The 17,751-nt window shown below is 53.3% G+C and overlaps 1 protein-coding gene across 6 annotated transcripts in view; it reads right to left on the bottom strand.

Annotated features, from left to right (window-relative positions):
* Window positions 1–786: 786 nt before the first annotated feature.
* The window catches only part of LOC128798004 (S-adenosyl-L-methionine-dependent tRNA 4-demethylwyosine synthase TYW1-like), a 98,483-nt gene continuing 81,518 nt past the window's right edge, over window positions 787–17,751 (bottom strand). For all 6 annotated transcript variants that reach the window (XM_053961096.1, XM_053961101.1, XM_053961098.1 and 3 more), the window contains 2 exons: window positions 16,807–16,974; window positions 787–1,803 (listed from right to left, as the gene is read on the bottom strand). In XM_053961096.1, coding sequence (XP_053817071.1) covers window positions 1,582–1,803; window positions 16,807–16,974 — 390 coding nt within the window. In that variant the 3' untranslated portion in view covers window positions 787–1,581. The remainder of the gene's footprint in view (window positions 1,804–16,806; window positions 16,975–17,751) is intronic.

The following is a 17,751-nucleotide window of genomic DNA, read 5'->3' as shown; positions in this document are numbered from 1 at the left end:
GGTTCTGCCAGGGAGGTGGGTGCAGGATGGAGGGAATTTAGGAAAGAGTAGAGGTGCTGAAGGGCCGGGATCCATCGAGGAGAATGTGGTGGGTCTTGGTGGACACCAAACACACCAAGCCCCAAAATTCCAGCTGATGGTCCAGGGTTAACTGAAGTCTTGTGTCCAGGGCAGGGAAGGGAGCTGGGAAGGGGCTGGAGCCCCAGGAGCAGCTGAGCGAGCTGGAAAGGGGCTCAGCCTGGAGAAAAGGAGGCTCAGGGGGGACCTTGTGGCTCTGCACAGCTCCTGACAGGAGGGGACAGCCGGGGGTGTCGGGCTCTGCTGCCAGGGAACAGGGACAGGAGGAGAGGGAACGGCCTCAGGCTGGGCCAGGGGAGGCTCAGGGTGGACACCAGCAGGAATTTCGCCCTGGAAAGGGTGCTCAGGCACTGGAAGAGGCTGCCCCAAGAGGTTTGGAGTGCCCATCCCTGGCAGTGTCCAAGGCCAGGCTGGACAGGGCTTGGAGCAGCCTGGGACAGTGGGAGGTGTCCCTGCTGTGGCAGGGGTGGAACAGGATGGGCTTTAAGGTTCCTCCAACCCAAAGCATTCCGGGACTCTGTGATTTTTTTTAAAACATACTCAGGAAAGGCACCCACCATCCATCACCCACAGACCCACCCAATGTTCTCCCTTCCACCTCACATCTGTTAGGAAAGAGCTCTTATACAACCTCTGTGCTTCTCATCTCCTTCCAATCAACCTCCCACCCTCCCTGACAGACCCTGCTCAGCAGCCACACCAGAGGCACTCTAGGCAAAACTCCTTTATTTTCCTTCTGCTTTAGAAACTCTTTGTACAGCTTAAGAAAAGAGGTTGCTTTTAAAAAGCAATGGAATCCCCATGCCAGGGATGTTCCATCTACAGCACCAAGCACACCCAGCTGAGCCTGACAGGGCTCTGAAGGACTGGACCTGGTGTTTAGGGCTGCTGGGAGTGGGATGACACTGTTCCTACACCTCATTCCCAAAGCCATGAGGTTTGAAGACACTTGGGGAGGTATCAGAAGCTGCAGCTGGTATCCATAGGGGTGCTGTTCCACCATTCCCAAGGTTTGGCTTCTTGGGAATGGGGTTTTTACAGGAAATGGCACCAGTGTTTAAAATACCTGAACCTGAAGAAAGTCCCTAAAATGATGCTTCCAGCAGGGATCAGCTTTTGGATCCAGGTCTGGCTGTGGCCCCGATCCAACCTTGTGGGGCTGAAATCCTCTGGCATTTTTCCTTAGGGATGTGGAATGTTTTGCTGCCAGGCTCTCCTTACACAGGAATCCAAGGAACCCTCTTGCCCCACATCCCACTCCAAACATTCCCCACTGAGGAGATCCCAGCACTGCCCCCCACCCACTGCTGCTGAAGCAGTTCTGATTTATCTCGAGATAAGAACGTTATCAATATTTTCATCCAGGAAGCCCTAAAAACAGGAGGGAAAGGTTGAATCCAGGCTTGACCCTCTTCTCAAACATCAGGATAATCCAGGTGGTCCAAAATGGGTGTCAGCCTGAAATGGAGTCCTGGGAAGCCCAGGGTGAGGGAGCCCCAGCCCTCAGCACCCCAAGATGTCCCGTGCCTTGTTCTTCCGCTGGAATCTCACATCCAAGGGGTCAAAGCCCCGTTCGCTGGCCCCAAAGAGGGCCCAGGGAGGAGTCCTGGCCGTGTACTCGGCCGCTGTGAAGGTCCTGGAGCCGCCACTCCGCTCGTGCTCCCTGACCAGCTCCTGGAAGCGGCCGTAGTCAATCCAGGTCCTCCACTCGCCATCCACCTGGAACTGGAGGAGAGGAGACAGTGAGCACCAGGGAGCAAACCCAGGGTGTGCTGAGAGCAGCTGGGTGGGGACAAACCGGGATCCCCAGCTGGTGTTTTACTAATTCTGCATCACATGGAGGTGCAGGTAAAGTCATCCAGAGGCTCCTGTAAGACACAGTTTTAACAGGAAAATGGGAGGAACTCAGGTGTATAAACACCCAGAGCCAGCAGGGAACTGATTCTCCACCTCTACTCTGCCCTTGTGAGACCTCCCTGCAGAGCTGCTTCCAGCACTGGAACAACCTCATCCTGTTGGAATGAGCCCAGAGGCCCAGGAGCTGCTCTCAGGAGGAGCCCTCTGCTCTGGAGCCAGGCTGGGAGAGCTGGGGCTGCTCACCTGGAGAGGAGAAGGCTCCAGGGAGAGCTCAGAGCTCCTTGCAGGGCCTAAAGGGGCTCCAGGAGAGCTGGAGAGAGAAAAGGGCTAGAGAGACAGGATACAGGGAATGGTTCCCCACTGCCAGAGGGCAGGGCTGGATGGGATATTGGGAATTAGGAATTGTTCCCTGGCAGGGTGGGCAGATCCTGGCACAGGGTGCCCAGAGCAGCTGTGGCTGCCCCTGGATCCCTGGCAGTGCCCAAGGCCAGGTTGGATGGGACTTGGAGCAGCCTGGGACAGTGGGAGGTGTCCCTGCCATGGCAGGAGTGGCACTGGATGGGCTGCAAGGTCCCTTCCAACTCATCCCAGGATCCTGTGATACCTCCATGAGGGCTGCACTGTTGGATGCTTTGCTTTTCAAAGTACCAGATTCCCCTTCCACTTTTCAGGAGGGAGGCTCCTAAAATGCCTCCCAAAACCTTCCCAGGCCTTCTGCCCTTGCCCTTGACACTTCCACGGGAGTGGGGAGCTGGAGAGCTCTGCAGGACAGGTGTGGATTTGGGGCCACACCCAGGTACCCCTCGAGGAGAGACCTTGCCAAGGTCAGCCTGACCCTGAGCATGTGGCTCCAGGGCAACCCAGCCCAGGAGCAGCACCAAGGAGGCACATGCCAAGGGAATTGGGATGGATTTGGGATGGATTTGGGTGACTCTGGACAGGGCAGGAGGGCTGTGTTTGGGAATGGGGGAGATGAAGAGGTTTAATGACACAAATCCTCTTTCCATGTGAAGAATGGCTCACTTTGACAAGCTGGAGCTTCATTTGTCTCCCAGACCTGCTCTGCCCATTTAGCCCCAGCCTTGGCTGAAGCTTCAATTAGGATTTATCTCAGCTAAGAGCTTATTACGCATTTCATCCAAAAAAAGAGGGAAAACAGACCGGCTCCTTGGTTATTGTGGATTTTTTTCTCCCCCCAAACTTGATGGCTGTGCATTTCAAATGGCACTTGACTTTCTGCCCAAGAGCTAAAAGCTTTTTTGGTTGGGAAAACTGCTGACACCCCTGAAATTCTGCAGTCAGCAGTGGCTGATGCTCCTCCATCCCTGCACATGGAATTACAGCGCGTCCCTGCCGGAGCTGGAGGCAGGAGGGGACACTGCAGAATCACAGCACTGGGAAGGAGTCCTGGCATCAGTCAAGGTGCCCAAGGCTCATTTTTCTTGTGCCAAGGTGGGGACGTGTGTGAGGCCACCAGGAAAGCAATGGCAGAGGAGACATCGTGTCACCTATAAAGGAAAAATCCTGATCCCAACGAGGATGTCGGGGCTCTGCAGAGCTGAGCTCCCCCCCAGGGGTGAGGAGGTGAAGAGTGGCACTGGATGGGCTTTGAGGTTCCTTCCCACCCCAAGCCACTCCATGATTCTGTGACCCCATTCCCACCAGAACAACCAAGCTGGGATCCATTCCAAAGCAGATCAATCAATAGCCACCACTTGTAGTGCAGTGACAGCACAGCCAGGAACCACAGCGCCAGAGGGGCAGGGGTGTCATGGGGAGAAATGGCTCCTGCTGAGGAATAAATCCCAAACCCAGAGTGGGGAAGAACAGCCCCAACTGCCCAGCTGGGATTTACAGCTTGGATTTAACAATGTTGTGATTGTGCCACGGGGAACAAAAGATTTAGGGCTCAAAGCAGTTTCACAACATCCATACATCAGGTGAGCCAACCCTAAACATGCCTGGGATGCCAGCCTAACACGGGCAGGTGTTTTAGGGAACTGTTCACTGCCTGTGGAGCCCTTCATTTACACAAAGTAAAATGTCCGAGAGCCCTCCCCTGGTTCTTCCCTAGGCTGGAATCACAGAGTGTCACAGCTCCTTCAGCTGGCCCTGGGCTTGGCTGCAAAGGGAAACTCTCCCTCCCTGAGGGCTCTGCCCAGCACTGGGGTGACTCAGGAGCCTTCCCTTGGGGCTCCTGGAGCTCCAGTCCCCAGGGTCCCAACACCCACTGCTCCACACAGACGTGGCACGGATGCACAGCCAGGAAAACCCCGATGGAATTCAGCACATCCTCCAGGGCAAGGAGCACTGCTCCAGGCAGGCATTAATGATGGGATACAAGAGGCACAGGAATGAGGGGAAACTTTAAATCCCAGGCTGGGCCAGGCTGGAAGGGAGCCCCGAGGGTCACTGGTGCCACCTCCCTGCTCAGGCAGGGCCATCCCAGAGCACAGGGCACAGCACTGTGTGCACAGGGCTCTGGAGTATCCCCGCCCAGGGAGACTCCAGCCCCTCCCTGGGCAGCCTGTTCAGGGCTGGGCACTGCCCAGGGCAGAAGTTCTGCCTCCTGGGCAGGGGCAGTTCCTGGGCTCAGGCCCTGCCCGTGGCTCTGGTGCCACTGCTGGGCCCCGGAGCAGAGCCTGGGCCCTGCTCTGCCCTCCCTGCACACAGGGACAGCCAGGCCTGAGGGCCCCTCTCAGCTGGGGCTCCTCTCCAGGCTGAGCAGCCCCAGCTCCCTCAGCCTTTCCTGGGCACAGAGATGCTCCAGGCCCTCCTCATCCTCACAGCCTGAGCTGGCCTGGCTCCAGGAGCTCCTGTCCCTGCTGTGCTGAGGATCCAGGGCTGGACACAGCACCCCAGAGGTGCCCCCAGGGCTGGGATCCCTCCCTGCCCTGCTGGCTCAGGACAATGAATTAATTACCAATTCATTAACCTCTTGACACCACTGGCCCTCAGGGCTCTCTGCTGACCCAGGGACAGCTCGTGGTCGTCCCCCCCCCCCCTCCCCCCCGCCGCTTCCTGGCACAGCAGCAGGGCTGGAACGGGGCAGCCCCAGGACAGGGGCTGGGCTGGCCTGGGACAGGGCCTGTCCCTCACAGAGCCCCGAGCCAAACTGGGAGAGATCCATGGATCCATACATGCAGACTGGGATAGACCCACAGATCCATATATGCAAACTGGGATATATCCATATATCCAAACTGGGATAGACCCATAGATCCAAACTGGGATAGATCCATGTATCCAAACTGGGATATATCTGTGTATCCGAACTGGGACAGATCCACACATCCAGACTGGGACAGACCCATAGATCCAAACTGGGATAGACCCACAGATCCAAACTGGGATATATCCATGTATCCAAACTGGGATATATCTGTGTATCCAAACTGGGACAAATCCACACATCCAGACTGGGATAGACCCATAGATCCAAACTGGGATATATCCATGTATCCAAACTAGGATATATCCATGTATCCAAACTGGGACAGATCCACACATCCAGACTGGGATATATCCATGTATCCAAACTGGGATCTATCCAAACTGAGATATGTATCCAAACTAGGATAGATCCATACATCCAGACTGGGATATAGCCATATATCCAATCAGAAAGTGGGATTAAATAGAGAGCCACGTTCCCTGGAAGCATCTGCAGAGCCTGGCTGAGCCCTCCCTTTGCTCCTGAACTGCCAGGAGTGGCCCTGACCAGGACAATTCTATCACTCCTCTTAGGCAGTAGATTCACAGCTGCTCTCACTGCAGCAGGAGCAGCTCCTGCTCCCAAAATCCAACGACATTCCTGAAGGAGAAGAGCCACGCTCCAGGTTTCTTTTCTTATCAATGTATTTGCAGAGGCAGTTTGGGGGAGCTGGGAACATGTGCACAGATTAATGACAATCCAGAAGGACTATGCACTACATTCCCCCAGATATGAGCACTGCTGAGAAATAATCCCAGGTGCATCTGACAGGATAAAATGTGGGAGAGAGGCTGGGATGTGACACAGGGAATGCTGAGGAATGGAAGGCAGCTAAAACCAATTAGTTTGTCCTACCAAGGGTAATGTTGTATTTCCTTCAGAGCCAACCACGCTGGCACAAGGAGGCTCCTCCTGAGCCACTCACTCCAGTCTTGCACCACAAACATCCAGAGGATTTTCAGGGAAGGACTGAACAGCACAGGAGAGAGTGGAGCAGAACAGGAGGAAAAGAAAGAAAAGGCTGTGGTGGCTCCTGCAGACCCCATCCGTGCAGGGCTGGAAGCACAGGCTCCATCCTGGATGGAGAACTCTCCTCCTTGGAGCTGTGCTGCCCTCCAGGATCCCTGGGGAGCACAGGGGGAGCAGGAGAAAGCCCAGAGCTCTGGGGCTGCCACAGCTCCTCTTTGGTGAGAATCCTACAAACACTGGGGTTGGAAAACTCCTCCAGGCTCACTGAGTCCAACCATTCCCTGCACTGCCAAGGCCACCACTGCTCCAAGTCCCCAAGCGCCACATCCACAGGGCTGTTAAACCCCTCCAGGGATGGAGACACTGACCCTGCCTTGGGCAGCTGTGCCAGGGCTGGACAGCCCTTTCAGTGAGAAATTTTCCCAATGTCCACCCTGAGCCTCCCCTGGCCCAGGCTGTTCCCTCCTTGAGGGATCCTATTGAGGATTCAAGGATACAAACTCCTCAAATCCAACAAATGGATTTTCCCTGGGGGACACACAGGATTTAATGGTTAAATCCAGCCATTTTCACAGAGTTTTCAAGACCATACACCAAAAATAACAATTAGCAGCTAGCAGGGGAGCCAGCCCCACAAAAAAACCCACAAACAAACAAAAACCCCAACCCAGAACAAACAAAACCTGCCCCTTCCAAACCAAACAAAAATAACCATAGAAAAAAACCCAAAAAGCTCCCCCCAAAATCACAATAAACAAAAATAAAAGAAAACAACACAATTCCCCCCCAAAATCCAAACTCCCAAAACCAAACACCCTAAAACAGGAACAAAACCCCAAACCTAAAAGAAATACCAGGAAAAAACCTCCAAATCCCTCCTCCTAAAAAATAAACCCAAAAAAAAATAAACCGAGAAAAAAACCCAAATCAAACCAAAAAAACCTCAAAGCCGAAACCCAACCAACCCAAGCTCACCAAAAAAAAAAAAACAAACCACAACCAAACCCAAAGCCAACTAAGACTCTTCCCAAAGTAAGCCAAACCCCAAAACAAAACAAATAAATGCAAAAGAACCCTCACAAGAAATCCCAAACCAAACCCTAATGCCACACAAAAAACAACCAAAACCCAACCAAACAAAACCCCAAAGCCACCAATGAAACACTTGGTGCACAGAGACTTTTGGGAATTTTTTGGCATTCCCAGCCTGCAAAGATCCCAATCCCTGCACTCCTGAGCAGGAAGCAGAGGGAGTTCCCTGCCCCTCACTCCTGCATCCCTTTATCATCATTCCTGAGCAGGAATCCCAGCTCTGAATTCCCTCCAGGACCCCTTGGCCTGGTTTTCCTGGTATTCCATGAAATCTGCTCTTTGCTGAGCTGCAATCCATTCAGGGTGACTTAGGTTACAGGATACAGCTGGGGCTGTGTGTCCTATTGTGTGTCAGAGCTGGGGTAGTTCTCTGCTGTTCATGGGGCACTTTTCTTTATCTCTCCCACAGCCAATCCTCCCTCCAGGAGATCTCTTCTGTTCATGGGCCACTGAGTGTCCCTGCACGGCTGAGAAAATTCCAGCATCCCATGGGGAGAGGCTCTGCCCAGGGGAGCAGCCAAGCATTCCTACCTGGATCCAATCTGCCCTTGGAACAGCACAGCAGCCTTTGCCCACTGCATTCCCAGAGGAGCAGCTTTCTTCCCCACTGCATTCCCAGAGGGAGCCCAGGCCCATCCACAGCAGCCCTGGAGCTTCAGAGGAAAACTCCAGCCTTGTCCAGGATCCTGCTCCAGCAGAAGCACAGCTGGCACTGCAGGAGGGCTGAGCCCCCATGGAATGGCACTGCTGCCACTGCCCTGACCCACAGCCTGCCAGGGCCTGCTCTGACTCTGGCAGGGGTTTGTTTTCTGTTTTGTTTTTTTTTTTTGTACTATTGCATTTGTATTTTTAATTTTACTAGTAAAGAACTGCTATTCCTATTCCCATATTTTTGCCTGAGAGCCCCTTAATTTCAAAATCATCATAATTCAGAGGGAGGGGGTTTACATTTTCCATTTCAGGAGAGACTCCTGCCTTCCTTAAGCAGACACCTGTCTGTTCAATCCCAGACACCTGGCAGTCCAGGAACAGCCCTGTTCCCAGGACATGGAGCATATCTCTGCACACAGGGCACGTTTAGTTAGTTTGACCTTAATTAATTTAGTTTGGTTACTTTTAATCCCACACTCACACATCCATGGAAATTCCAGAGTTTCCAGGGACCCCTGCAGTCTGTGCCCCTCAGCTGGGAGAGCTCCCACTGGAGCCCCCTCATCCCACACGGACACACTGCAGGTCAGTAATGTCCATAAATGTAATGTCTATTAGGAACACTCTGAGGAAAAGATCCTACTAGGGATTCTCCTCTTTGGGACCCTCTGGCAGCTGCTGGAATAACTCAGCACCAAGACACTGTGAGATCCATCAATCTGAGAGATGGGAATATTCCCATGGATATATGGGAAGAGATGAATATGAAAATACATAAAGAGTATATATAACCCTAACCCCTATTCTTTTATAGTTATTATTTATAATAAATATATAAGAAATAAATTATATTATTATATTATTTATATATTTATTCAGAGAATGCCAGGATGGTTTGGGTTGGAAGGGACTTTGATGATCATCCCATTCCACCCTGTATGGCAGGGACACCTCCCACTGTCCCAGGCTGCTCCAAGCCCTGTCCAGCCTGGCCTTGGGCACTGCCAGGGACCCAGGGGCAGCCACAGCTGCTCTGGGCACCCTGTGCCAGGGCCTTACAGGGCATTTATATAGACACATTTTATGTATCTATACAAAAATACCCAAAAACATATAAATAATCTATATTTTACATATATTCTTGTATTAAAAAAGAAGATATTTATCCCTTCTATAAAAGGTTTTACAGCGTAGAATACATACATGAAAAAATACATAAATCCTGAAATAAATCCATCTCTTCAAGTTTTTACCCTGGCCACACCTGGCCATTAACCCCCAGCATTCCTGGATTTTCTTCTCCCATTTGGAGTGTCCCTGGAGTGACCTGAGCCACCTGCAGACCCCAGAACAGCCCAGGCAGAGGATGCCCCTGTGACGCACACCCGCCCCTGGGGGAAACACAGCTGGGCTGTCAGAGGGACAGGCAGACACCCGTGAGCCCTGCCCAGGGCTCTCCCAGCTGCTGCAACCACCAGAACCACAGCAGCAGCTAGGAAGGGCAGGTCCATCCTGCTCTGTGCCTGACTCACCAGCACTCACCCTCACAACCCCCAGAGCAGGAACATCCCACCTTCCCCAGGACCATGGACCACCCTGGCCTGGAAGGAGCTGGGGGTGGAAGGAGCTGCGGGGCTGGAAGGAGGTGAGGGGTGGAAGGAGCTGGGGGGGCTGGAAGGAGCTGGGGAGGCTGGAGCAGGAGCTGGGGGGGCTGGAAGGAACTGGGGACACTGGAGCAGGAGCTGGGGGGCTGGAAGGAGCAGAGGAGGCTGGAGCAGGAGATGTCAGAGCAGAGGTGATGCCGTGCCCAGGTGGGACCCAGGAGTGAGATCCCCCTCCAGGTGTGGCTGCCAGCCCTGAGCCCTGTGCCCACCAGCAGCCACTTCCCTGGGCACGGCATCAAAAGGAAAATTATCTGGGTGGCTCCATCCTGAACGCCTCCATTTCCCTCTGAGGACAGCCCATCCCTGGAATAAAGCAGCAGCTTTGCACCTTCCCACAGGCTGCCACCAAACACAGAACACCTCAGCACCTGCCAGCACCAGCTCTCCAAGACAAACAAATAATTCCCAGAATTATGACCCCCTTTCTCACCTCATTAAGGCTCACAATTATTTAAGGCTCCCTTTGTTTGACAGGGGAAGTGACTGAACTGCAGTCACCCAGCAAAACACAAAGAAATATTGTGAGAAATTACACTGAACAGGGTTACAGTGCTTGGCAAAAAACTGCAAACACCTCCTTTTAGATTATAATCCCAACCTCAGGCTTTAGGAGGGGATTGAGCTGGTTTTTAAGCTGCAGGTGAGGTAAGAGATGGCAATAATGGCCTTAAGAGGAAGGAGGGTAGGGATGGATGGGAGATTGGGCAAGAATTGTTCCCTGGGAGGGTGGGCAGGCCCTGGCACAGGGTGCCCAGAGCAGCTGTGGCTGCCCCTGCATCCCTGGCAGTGCCCAAGGCCAGGCTGGACATTGGGGCTTGGAGCAGCCTGGGACAGTGGGAGGTGTCCCTGCTATGGAGGGGGGGAGCACTGGATGGGGTTTAGGTCCCTCCAACCCAAACCATTCCCTGACTCTGATCCCATAAGCAGTGGGATGCCAGGCACACAGAGCTGAGCCTCTCCACATCCCAGTCCATGGGGCTGAAGGAAAACCAGCACAGGGACACAGCCCTGGGAATAACCAAGCCTTAAATGCCTCAGCAGCTCTGCAGACAGGATCTGGGAGCAGCTACGAGCACCACAATTCCCATCAGCTTTAGCTGGGAACAACAAGCAGCCCTGCAGTTCCACCCTCAGTGACTTCAGCCTGTGCTCAGGAGCCATCAGAGGTGTCAGGGTACAGGGAACACCTCCAGAGGCAGCATGTGGAATGCCTGGAGGTGGAATTCATTTTTCTGGAGATTGAATTCATTCACTGTTCTGGATCCCCAAAGAGTGGGACAGCCTGAACTGCCCTGAAGTGAGCCCAGCAGTGCCACAGCCCAGGGGATTCTGTGCTGATCCCCCTGACCCCGGGGTGTTGTTGCAAGGGAAGGTTCCTTATGGCAGATTTGGGGTTTTTAATCCCTGCCCAGCTGCCCACGGAGCCAGGCCTTCACCTTGGCAGCTCCCACTCCCAGGGATGGAAGCCAGATAACTTCAGCACAACGGAGAGCTGCTTCTCATCACTGACACAGCCAAACAAGGGAAAGGGAGAAAACCTTTGGGAATTCCACCATTCCCTGCTCACAGCTGCTCCAAGGAGGCTGCTTGGCTGCTGAGACACCTTCTGCACACCTGGAATCACCTTGTCCACACCTGGGCTCCATGCCATCCCCTGCTCTGCTACAGATCCCGGGATGTTCCATCTCTTTGTGACCCTCTGCCTCCAAGCCTGGTTTTCCCTGTGATGCTGTCCCTGGATCTGGGATGCTGCATCACAAGGACAGCTACTACTCTCTGAAGGACAGAGGCAGGAAGGAACTGAACGTGATGGACTCTTTGTCCCTGATGCACCCCTTGTCAGGGGATGTGCAGCTGGGAGTGAAGTGCTTCCTCTTCCTCCCTAAATATAGCTGGGATGCTCAGCGTGGGATGCTCAGCATGGAACATTTCGGTGCCTGTCCCCGAGCTCTGGAGCCACCCGGGCCCACACCAGCAGCAAAAGGCCAAGTCCCTCCTGGCTGGGATGATTTTGTGGCTGAAGGACAGGGATGGGCACCTCTGGCCAGGCTGTTCCCTGTCCCCAACACCTGCCCTGGAGGTGCTGTGACACCCCCAGCACTACAGCCACACAGAATCCTGGATTGGCTTGGGTGGGAAGGGACCTCAGAGCCCATCCAGTGCCACCCCTGGCATGGCAGGGACACCGTCCATGATCCCAGGCTGCTCCAATGTCCACCCTGGCCTTGGGCACTGTCAGGGATCCAAGAACAGCCACAGCTGCTCTGGGCACCCTGTGCCAGGGCCTGCCCACCCTCACAAGGGTGTTTGGGTATGGGAAATGAACTTACTGAAGGGATGTCCCCAAAAGCCTGTCCCAGGCTTTGTGGATGACCCTGCCATGCTGGAGAACACAAGGCTACCCCAGACCACATCCAACAGGGAGAGAATCCAGCTGGTGAGGCAAGGGAGGGCTGGAGCACACAGCTGCACCTGCAGCATGAGGGAGTGTCTGGATCCAGGGATGGACACTCTGCTTGTGCAGTCTTTGCTGTGGGCTGTTGGTCCCTTCTCTCAGGAACAAGTGACAGGACAAGAGGAAACAGTCACAAATTGTGCCAGGGGAGCTTCAGGTTGGATATCAGGGAAAAGTTCCTCACTGAAAGGGTGGTCAGAGCCTGGCACAGCTGCCCAGGGCAGGGATGGTGTCCCCATGCCTGGAAGTGTCCCAAAGGTGTGTGGATGTGACACATGGGAACATGGTGGTGCTGCTGGGTGGACAGTTGGACTTAATGATCTCGGAGAGCTTTTCCAACCAATCCCAGGCCTATCAGATTAATTAAAGCATAAAGGGCTGATGGCAGCAGGGTGCTGAGCCCACCCTGTTCATGTCATCCTGTGAGCTGAGATCTCCAGACAGAGCAGGCACTAGAATTTTGGGAGCATTCCCTGAGCTGTGCATCCCCCAGTAAGATGGAAATCAGCCCAGGGTCACAGGGATGCTCGGACATGGAACCCTCCTGTCCTGCCCCAGAGCTCTGGGATCCCAGTGCCTCACCCTGCCTGAGGGCAGCAGCAGCACCACTGAACTGGCCAGAAACTGGCCCCCTGTAAAGGCCCAGGGGGCTGGAAAACAACCAACTGCTCCAGGGGGGAAAGGGTTAATGAACAAAATGGGCTGGAAGTGCTTTGGGACAAGGACAGGGTGGAACACACATGGAAAGCAAATCCAGCACCATAGGGCACAGGGACTTAGTCCAGAAATGACCAAGATATGGAATTTCCTTCAGAGAAATCCTCCCTGCGAGGCAGCTGCAGCACCTTCCTCCTTCTCAGGAGCTCTTTTGGTCCTCCTGAGGGTGCACTGACTGTCCCAGCCAGGAACAGCAGCAGCAGCCTCAGGCCTCTCTCTGGAAAAGGTCCCTGGAATTAACTGTTCCATTAGAGAATTACTGCTGTGTCGGTATCTCAGCCCATTAGTTCAAAGTGATGCTGTAAATCCCATTTTTGTGACCATGGTTTATGGGATTTACTCAAAAGCAAAGAGATTTACTCAAGAATTCAGCACTGTTGTGTAGGAATGTGCCCCCTGTTGACGGAGTGACCAAATTATTCTTTGTCTGCTTAAAAAGGAAAAAAGCCCTGAAGTTTCTTTCCTCAATTTGCTAAAAAGACAGCTCATAGGACCTTTGGGACTTCACCTCAGACCTGGGGCTGCCAATTGGACAGAGGCCAAAAGGTCCCACCAATGTAATTCACTAGAAAAAGAAGAGAACAAAGGAAATAATGGCTTCTGTGGGGTGTTTTAGCAAGAGCAAGAACCTCTTGCTCAGTTTTTCTCTGTAAGAGTTTTGTTATTTTGCCTTTTATTAGAGCTTTTTCTGTTTCCAACACTACCTCAGAAGCCATGCTGCTAATTTTATGCCATTCGAAGCAGCTGAGCTATCTCAAGTGTGGTAAGTTCTCTGAGAGCTCATAAAACCTGGCTCAGGAGAAAGCTATCACTGTTGCTAGAGAATCAAAGAGGATGGAGCCCAAACACCAGGCAACTCCCAAAGAGAGATGGGAACCAGAGGAAGGACGCAGGAAGGGCAGGGAAGAGGAGCTCCCAGCCAAGGGAAGGCTGCACCCAGCTCTGACTGTCCCCACTCATCCCTCAGGCTCCAGCAGGACCCACCCATCCCTGGCAGTGCCCAGGGCCAGGCTGGATGGGGCTTGGAGCAGCCTGGGACAGTGGGAGGGGTCCCTGCCCAGGGAAGGGGTGGCACTGGGTGGGCTCTAAGGGCCCTCCCCACTCAAACCAGTCTGGGACTCTGAGGAGCTGACACCCAGTGCCCCAAAGCCGTGGAAATCCCAGTAACAGGTGGACCCTCAGGGCATGGGGAGCAGGGCACAGGGGTTGTTCTCTGGTGTGATCTTTAGGGCTGTGGGAAGGGTAAGTGGAAATCCAACACCTTGCTGTGAGGATTCAGTTTTTAGGACTTTTTGAGCTCCCCTGGGATCCAAAGCTCTCTGAGGTTCAGGTGGGACCCATCATCCCCTGAGTGCTGAGGGTTCCCAGGAGCACCTCCCCTGTAGCTGAACTCCCAGAGGGCAGAACCCGCTGCTGGCCAGGAGGGAAAAGGGATGTGTGTGTGGGGAGAGACCTGGAGGCTGAACGGGAGGTTTTTAGGACCCTGAAGGCCCCCAGGTGCCCCAGTTCCCATCTCAGCGCCATCCCGTGACCTCCAGAGAGAGAAAGTAACACCAGACACAAAATCTGCAGTTTGCTGTCCTTAAAACCCTTTTCTCCCTAAATCCCTGCCCCTAAGAGACTTCAGAGCTCAAGCCCTGAACTGTTACTCATCACAAGCAGGTGCCAATCAACGAGTCCCATCCATCCCAGGCAGCAGCTGCAGGATGAATTATTCCTGACACTCCCAGACTCTTTCCTACAGGCTGGCATTCAATGGCAGCATTAAACTTATCAGGAGCATTGTTTGAACACCTCCAAACTCAGACCTAGGAAAACAGAGTGAGATAAATCACATTTCTTAATGATTTTTATTACACTCTTCCTGCAACTCCTTAATTTTTTAAAGACCCCTTTGATTTTGCAATTACTCACTCCACTTTGATCAATCCCAGAGCACAGGTTTTCCTGCAGATAATAGGCACTGACAGATTATATTCTCCACTAGAGCCTGAAACCCAAAAATTAAACCCTAATGGAAATAAATTTATTTTTTATTAGCTATTTTAGCACTGAGGACAGATTGTTTCCCACAGACACCCTTTGCTAATGGCTGTGGAAGTAGAAGCAGCTGTTGAATTCCGCCTGGACAGGTACCAATTTATTCTCTTTGCTAATGGTGTTACTTAAATTCTGCCTCAAGAAGGTTTCTGCAATCTGTTTGTTTGTTTTCCTGGACCTTACAATGCAAAAGGAGATTTTGCTTTCTCAGGAACAGTTGCCAGTGGCAACAGCCAGGAGTGAGGCTGTAAATAAGTCCAATTTAAGGTGAGATCAAACACAACCAATGCCAGGTGTCCTGGTTTTCTCTGCTCCTTCCCAGCTGCTTTCTTTGCAGATTCCAAAGTAGGTTTAGATTGGATATTCAGGAGAAATTCCTCCCTGGGAGGGTGGGCAGGCCCTGGCACAGGGTGCCCAGAGCAGCTGTGGCTGCCCCTGGATCCCTGGCAGTGCCCAAGGCCAGGCTGGACACTGGGGCTGGGAGCAGCCTGGACAGTGGGAGGTGTCTCTGCCATGGAATAGGATGGGCTTTGAGGTCCTTCCAACCCAAAGCATTCCAGGAATCTACAATTTCATCAGATCCTCAGCTAGCACATTATTATCTTTTTCTGCTGTCCTTCGATTAATCTTTTCTGAAACTCAGAAAGCAAATATGTACTCATTATTTTTTATTTCCTGCATCCTTTAAACATATTTTCTGGCATTTCACTTGTATTTCATTTCATTTCCTTTCCAGTACTTGAAGGGGAGATGGTGACAAACCTTTCCAGCAGGACCTACTCTAAGGGCTGATGGATTTAAACAGCAGCAGGGTCGATTTCCATTGGATATAAGATAAAATTTTTTACCATGAGGATGGTGAGGCCCTGGCAGAGGTTGCTCAGAGAAGCTGTCATGACAATGCAGACCCTGAGGGGCTGGAGCATGTCCAGGGCAGGGAAGGGAGCTGGGAAGAGGCTGGAGCCCCAGGAGCAGCTGAGGCAGCTGGAAAGGGGCTCAGCCTGGAGAAAAGGAGGCTCAGGGGGGCCCTTGTGGCTCTGCACAACTCCTGACAGGAGGGGACAGCCGGGGGGGTCGGGCTCTGCTCCAGGGAACAGGGACAGGAGGAGAGGGAACGGCCTCAGGCTGGGCCAGGGGAGGATCAGGGTGGATTTTGGGGAAATTCCTTCCTGGAATTTGTTGTCCAGCCCTGGCACAGCTGCCTAGGGCAGTGGTGGAGTCGCCACCCCTGGAGGGTTTAACAGCCCTGTGGATGTGGCACTTGGGGACATGGGGCAGTGGTGGCCTTGGCAGTGCTGGGGGAGTGGTTGGGCTTTTCCAACCCAAATGATTCTGTGGTTCTCTGATTCAAATGTGGTGATTCTGCCTCTGGAGAGGTGGCTCAGAACAGCAGGAAAATAACAGAGCATCCCTTGGGTCAGAGTGGAATCCAGGGGTGTGAAGGGCTGGTATCCTAGGCACACCATGGATTCTCCTGGCTAGTGACTGGAGGGTCTTGGGAAGCTTTGGAATGGACTGTGGCAGCAGCTCTCTGGCCACAGAGAGAAACACAACTTTTCCAGGCCCTTCTGGGAAAAGTTTGTGAGAAGATCAGAGAAAAGAATGAGAAACCATTCTTATCTTAACTTGCTGCACCTGTTGTTGTGAACATGTGGAATATGTTACGAGATTTGTTTACCAAAGGATGGTTTCTTAATTGGCCAATGGTGATGTGTTTTGATTGAAGGACCAATCAAATCCAGCTGTATTGTAACTGTGTATAAAAGCAATGGGTTTCTTAGTAAGAATATAATAAAGCAATTAATCAGCCTTCTGTGAATCATGGAGGCAATGCTAATTATTACCTGACTGCAGTGACAATGGGCAGGGGTGGAGCCCCAGCCCTGGAGGGGTTTAACACAGGTGTGCATATGGCACTTGGGGACATGGGGCAGTGGTGGTCTTGGCACTGCTGGGCTGGACATAAAGACCCCCGAGGGCTTTTCCAGCCTAAACAGTTCGGGCTAACTGTGGAGAAGAAGGCTGTTAGAAGCAAAGAAGGCGGTTGTGCCCTCCCCAGGCAGGCTCACCTTGCTGTGGGCCAGCAGCAGGCAGTTGGAGTGCTCATGCTCGCAGGCGATGCCATAGTCCGGGAGCAGCCGCGCCAGCTCCTGCACGAAGCTCACCACCTCCCCGTGCCACGGCACGTTGGCCATGGTCAGGCTGCTGGCAGAGCTCTCCCCACAGTAGGTCACACCCTGGGGACACAGGGAAACAGGACAGTCAGCTCAGCACCCCCGGCCCTGGCAGTGCCAGCCACAGCAAAACCTGCGGCCGCTGGCTCTGCCCCCTCACACCCAATCCCATGGCAAGGTCACAGACCCGGAGATGGCATCAAAATGGGTCCCTCCTGCAGTGACACAACCCCAAAGCACCGTGCCAGGTGTCCCCAGCAGTGACAGGCTGGGCTTGATGCTGGAACACTGCTTTAACAGGAAAAAGCAGGATGCTCTCGAGCGACCAAGGGACCTTGGAGAAGGTCACTGGGCTTGGGAACATGACAAGTCTGGAAGAGTCTCATGGGCAACCAAAGCCATGTCAGTGGGACATTCCCAGAGATCCTGTCCATGTACCACAGAGGGAATGAGCTCTGGGCCTCTTCCTTCCAAGCCCAGGCTGTGATTCCTGCTCTGCCCTCCAGTACCTGTACCCAAACCCAGCAGATCCCTGGGTGGGCCGTAGCCATCCCGTGCCCACGGAGGTGACAGGCACTGGGAGCATCCCTGGCACAGCAGAGACTGACACAAAGCTCAGTCCCTCCCTGGTGGGAGCACTGGAGCTTTGGGAAGCAGCTTCTGGGTCATGGGGGCACCCCCAGAACTGACCCTGAGAGGTGACATCATTCAAGGACACCTCCCCTGCCGATCCTGGGGTGTCAGAGAAAGAGGCTCCAGCTCCAGCTCCCTCCCCAACCCCCTGCCCACATGGATAGAGAGCCTGGAGGAGGACTTGTGTCCCTCTGTCCCCACACAGAG

This window comes from Vidua chalybeata, chromosome 20 (genome assembly GCF_026979565.1).
Source record: "Vidua chalybeata isolate OUT-0048 chromosome 20, bVidCha1 merged haplotype, whole genome shotgun sequence".
NCBI lineage: Eukaryota > Metazoa > Chordata > Aves > Passeriformes > Viduidae > Vidua > Vidua chalybeata.
This window is presented reverse-complemented; position numbering and strand designations above follow the sequence as displayed.